Source organism: Teleopsis dalmanni, chromosome 2 (assembly GCF_002237135.1).
Source record: "Teleopsis dalmanni isolate 2A chromosome 2, ASM223713v2, whole genome shotgun sequence".
NCBI lineage: Eukaryota > Metazoa > Arthropoda > Insecta > Diptera > Diopsidae > Teleopsis > Teleopsis dalmanni.
This window is the reverse complement of record NC_051847.1, coordinates 127777270-127782923: the sequence shown is the minus strand read 5'-3', so window position 1 is coordinate 127782923 and position 5654 is coordinate 127777270. Positions and strand designations below refer to the sequence as shown.

The 5654-nt window shown below is 26.4% G+C and overlaps 1 protein-coding gene across 2 annotated transcripts; it reads right to left on the bottom strand.

The window, feature by feature from the left end:
- Nucleotides 1-1580: 1580 nt before the first annotated feature.
- LOC119678973 (arfaptin-2) lies at nucleotides 1581-3694 on the bottom strand. 2 transcript variants are annotated; one of them, XM_038091105.1, is made up of 6 exons: nucleotides 3453-3694; nucleotides 3259-3402; nucleotides 2714-3209; nucleotides 2404-2569; nucleotides 2241-2348; nucleotides 1581-2185 (listed from the first exon to the last, which is right to left on the bottom strand). In XM_038091105.1, the coding sequence occupies exons 1-6, from the start codon at nucleotides 3523-3525 to the stop codon at nucleotides 2138-2140; spliced, it is 1035 nt and encodes a 344-aa protein (XP_037947033.1). In that variant the 5' UTR covers nucleotides 3526-3694; the 3' UTR covers nucleotides 1581-2137. The 2 variants fall into 2 exon arrangements, with proteins under 2 accessions (XP_037947033.1, XP_037947034.1); XM_038091106.1 differs by having other exon boundaries at nucleotides 2714-3191; nucleotides 3453-3692.
- Between the last annotated feature and the right edge of the window lie 1960 nt (nucleotides 3695-5654).

Genomic DNA, 5654 nt, shown 5'->3' with positions numbered 1-5654 from the left:
GCTTTAATGCAATTTTCTTTGAGTTTTTACATTAAAAGCAACATCAACTGATGAAGCTTTTTCATAATTTTTTCGATTTAAATTGTCCTCTTCTACCTGTAACGACGATTAGAGTATTAATTTTACCCTTTTCATTTGTATTGTACCAGATGGTTTTATAATTGTTGAATTTAACTAGCAAACTGCTAATAATGCAAACGATTTTCAATTTGTCGAACAATTCCTCACATTGTTGTTTAATTTCTGATGCTAATTGATTAACTTTTACAACATAACCTGCTACGGTTTCATCATCTTTCATTTTCAATGAAAAATATTCTTCATAAAGAGTCATGACACGAATTTCAGAATTCTTTTCATAAATGCTGTACAATTTATCCATCATTCCTTTTGCTGTTGTGCATGTTAACACAAAATTTGATGATTCAACATCTAACGATTGAATACTAGCATTCATAGCTCTTCCTTCATTTCGTTCGTAAAGTTCTTTTAATTTTTTCTCTGCGGGAACTAAACCCTATATTAAACTCTTTGCCTTCATATATGCTATAATTTGGAACTTCCATAAATCAGTCAATGATGACTGGAAGCACGAAAATTGCAATGTATGTACACAAAAATGAAGTTATTTTCGCTAAGCAAAAATATTTTTATACGCTACAACGCGACGAAACACTTTTTCTTGTTTATTTATTGCGCAGTGTGCTGTGTTCTATACTCATATTTTAATGATTTTTTATGATTGCTTACTTTTATTGAAACTAGTTTTTTTGAAAAAAAAACTATTATTCAAAAAAGAATATACATACAGTGGCTTACAGCTTATTTGGTGCAGACCAAAATTTTTTGAAGTTTTATTTTTTTCAAAATATTTCGCAAAATTAAAAAAACAAAGTACACAGAGTTATTGTTCATAGTGTTTTAATTCATTTCCAAAAACAAAAATCCAAAAATCTTTTTCCATTTCTTAGTAATGCAACAAAAACCAAAAACAAATGAAAAATTTGTCACAGCTTAAATGATGCAGTCAAGAGTACCGTATTTTTTTTTTTTAAGACGGAAATAAAAATATTCTTATTTTGCGACTATTTGTAATCATATTTTTGAAGAAAAATACTAAAAAAATTAAAGTGAATGCATTGGAGCATTTAAAAAAAGGAATTTCCTAACGTAGTATAGCTGAAATGGTAAATCTAAGCTCTTCAACAGTTCAGTACAAAATTGTACACTTTTTACATAAAAATCGTGTTAAAAACATGGGACCAAAAGCTCTCAATCAAATTTTTACAGTAAAAGAATCGAGATGGTTAGTAAACTAAATTCGAAAAATACAACAACAAGCGCTCCAAAGTTGGAAGATGTGGACAAAAGAGACTTAGGAAAGCACATTTTAATGCAAGAGTAGCTCAAAGTAAGCCTTTTGTAAATTCAAAACAAGATCAAAAGTTGCCGTTTGCACTAGAGCACGTAAATTTTGTGGTTTCAACTCAGAATTGACCTTGCGCCATACGTAAGATCTCCCACTGAACCACTGTATATAACATACAAGTTTTTATCTGTCAAAATAAAAACTATTGGCATTGCCATCTTCGTTTTTTATTCTTCAATAGTTAATATTATAGGCATTATAACGTTTTTAACTAGAAACTAAACCACCACATCATTTATAATATAGTATAATATAATATAATAACAAGCTTTTTCTAGGAAAAAGGTGTCAGATCGATGAAATCATGTTAAAATATGTTATTAGAACCTAAGTGTGCTAATAATTTTGTTCTTCAAAATGTAGTACTGTTTTTGGTTTTTTAATTTTAAAAAGTTACATAATTGAGATAATATGTTAAAATAAAATGAATTTAATTGTAAATTAAGCATTTTATCTAAAAAATTTTTGTTGGTTACAAATCGCTACATTAATAGGGTAAAAACAATATTAAAGTTCAATATGCTTGTTGCCTCAATAATTATGTTAATCACTGTATACATATCTTTTGTATTATAATGTATCTTTTTTGTTAAATGACTGTAATATATTTACATTTATAATTTTTATTTATATTTCCTATATATGTTTTAACACAAATAAATTAAATCGCAATGTTGACATTGCGATGCTGTCATCTAGCATTAAGTTCTAAAATTGTTCTATCCAGGATCCTGTTGAAGAATTCGGTGCCTTCAACTATAAAATTTTCATATTTTCAATGTAATTAATTATTTAAGATTACATAACATACCTTGATATTAAATTGTTTAAGTGTATTTTCAAGGACTATAGCATTTCCTGAGAAATAAGCTGCAATGGCATTATGTAGCAAAACCAACTGTTTATGCATCACTTTAATCTACAACGATAGTTTGTATATTTTTCGAAACATTCTTAATTTTGTTCATTGTTACCCTATTTTCATCAAGAAACTGCATTTTGACAGAAACATCTCCTCTTAGTTTTTCATAGAGTTTTCTATGTCGTACAAATTTTTTTTCCACATCTTCGGAAAATTGATTTTGAAGCAATTCTGGCTTCGTACTTTCTAAATCCATACGATAAGCATCAAATTCGATTCTTAAAATAAAATTTATTGATGTAAGTTTACTTGATAAATATTGCTAGTTGTTATTATTGTTTCTAATTAAATGTTCAGTACCAATGTAATTTATATCATTACTTTTATAAAATATAAAATTTAATATTTATATGTACATATACCTTGCAGTTTCATATTGTCTGATAGTGATCAAAGTATCATCTATGGTTTTATTACACAATGTGTTAATAGAAGACATAAAAAAATTAAGAGCATTCAAAAGTAACTCGCCGTTCTTCGTTAGATTTCGTTGTGCTTCAGAATTACACGTAAATTCCTCCTGCAGTTCAGGACTTTTTTGTGCCAAATCTGCAAATGCCTCCGCTAAAGAGTGCTGCGTGCTGACAATATGATGAAAATGAGAGCTGAAAGCTCTTGTTAAACGTAGAATGGACAAATACTTTCGCTGTGTTTCTCTTAATTGTTCTATTTGTGCTTCTAACTCCGAGTCAACGGTTCGTTGTGATTTGCCCAATTTTTCAAACATAATTTGACGTGTACATTTATAAGTTGATATACTCCAGCTTTTAATAGAATCTATTTTAGAAGCACCTACGCGTACTAAACTTGAATCTACCGCAATTTTAGGACTAGATAGTACTATCGGCGTAGAAGGTGCTTAAAGTAAAATGGAATATTATAAAATGTATAAAAGCTTTTAAATTACCTGAATAATTCTTTAGGGCAAGGCTATTCGAAGGTTTGTATACTCTACTATCTTCTGTACCAGAATGTATAGCACTATCACTTTCATTCATTGAAGGCGTGTCTTTGAGCATTTCATGAATGCTTATTTGAGAATTGGACATATCTGCAACGTATTTTATGTATAAACAAATCTAATACAATTTAATTCCTTACTTTTACTTTGGACCGTACAAATATATGGTAAACTAGCTACAAATAACTTTTTCTGTATGCAGTGTAATTGCATACAAACAAATATTACCAACTCTTACTTCCTTGAATAGGAAATTTTTACTTTCACTGAAGGATGACAACAAAACACAACACAGGGGTGGTATATGTATATATTATTACATTCAAAAGAGATTTGTATCATAAAATTCATTAACCCACTATTGAGGCTTGAGTATGATATAAATCAAAGAATACTTGTACAAGAACAGCAAATTAAATGTAAACAAAACAAACACCAGCACACTCTCAAAATAATTTACTACTACCAGACCAAGCATGTTGTTTTTTTGTTGTAAGTCGACCCACCACGAGTGAAAAGTTTCACCACGCCTAACGGAACGTTTCACCACGATCGACACGAAGAGCACAAATTGGATATTGTTTTGGTTTTTTGACAAAAGAAATCAAATCAAACGAAGTTATAAAAAGTAGTGAGTAAGTAGTAAGAAAATTAATTACATTTATTATTTCAGTTATTAATATTTGAAGATGGGGCAGAATTGGGTACTGGGATGTAAGGTATTTAAAGGAATATATGAATTTCCTAAAAATAACGAAAGAAAGTAAAAAAACAATAATTTTTTAATTGTGGATTTCAAATATATGTTTTATGTATAATGTGATTTGTTTTTTTTATGTGTATAATAAATAATTATTATTTATTATACACATTATTATTATTATGTGTATAATAACTATGTGTATAGTACGGCAAAAATATATGTGAGTATATAAATATATTTTAATAAAGTTTACTTATGTGTTAATTTGGTTTTGTTAAATATGTGAAAAATCTAATAAGAATTAAAAAAAAATAAAAATTGTATACTATTTGATGGTAAAAAGCGTGGAGTATGTAAATTAAATTTTAATGTTAAATTATTCATATTCAAATGTATTAATAGTTTAAAAACTTTTAATATGAATTAATTTATTATTAATTTAATTCAACAATTTTATTTTTAAGTAAAATTTTAATTATGTATAACTTTTATTTAATAAAATAACTTTTAACATATTTCACAATTAACAAATTTTACTATTTCATATGTTCATAATAAAAACACTGAATAAAATTAAATCGTATATATCTTGGAATTGTTTCAAATAAGAAAATAAGTATACTTATAAGTATAAGTATCTTCTTTGGAATATTTATATGTACTTCGATTATTCAATTAGATTAATCGTTTTATATTTTAAACAAATGCCTTTAATAAATATGTATGTTAAAAAGTTAAGCAAATGTTTTATTTTTAAATAAATTTGCATTAATGATGATGAATTATTAAACTATAACATTGTGCACTATTTCTGCATGTAGGGAAAATCTTTTAAAGGACAAACCAGCATACATACAAATTAAGAGTCAATATTATTTAACTCAAGTGATTTAAATTACGAATTATTTTTATAATTAAATCGCTTTATTTCGAGCATAGAAATTTTTATAATATGTTCAACTCAAATTATTTAAAAAAAAATCGATGCAATCATCACCATCAACCGTCCCTGGCAACTTCTCTACCAATTATAAAACCCCCTTCACAATACTTCGTATTTCGATGCACTAAAAAAAATTAATAGTAAAATTTTATGAAATATTTTCAATTTATATAGTGTACACTTTTTTTATTACATATATTTATTCAAAAATTATTTTAAATGAAATTGAAAAATATTTAACAAAACAGTAAACATATATAAACATTTACTTCTTCTATATTAATTCTTTTTGTGAATGGCGATTCTCTTTGCCAATTATTTATATAATAGAATTACTTTACAAAATTATATTTTAAGTCAATTTTAGTTCTGTACATTTAACAATTAAAACAGAAACATAACACAAAGCTAAAGATGCATTATAATAATTTATATTATTAATATGCATTAATATAATTATATTATAAAATATGGTTATTGCCTCTATTATATATATTTTTAGCAATAAATGATACACACAGTCCGATGTATTTTAACAAGTTTTTTACTTCACTTTATTATCTATAGTAATGAATAAATAAGAAAAGGAATATAGAATAATGACAGGCCAGAGTTGCCAGGCAATTAATATTAAAAAAGTACTTTACATAACAACACCCCCTCTTAAAGTGCTTTTATTATGTATAAAATATGATT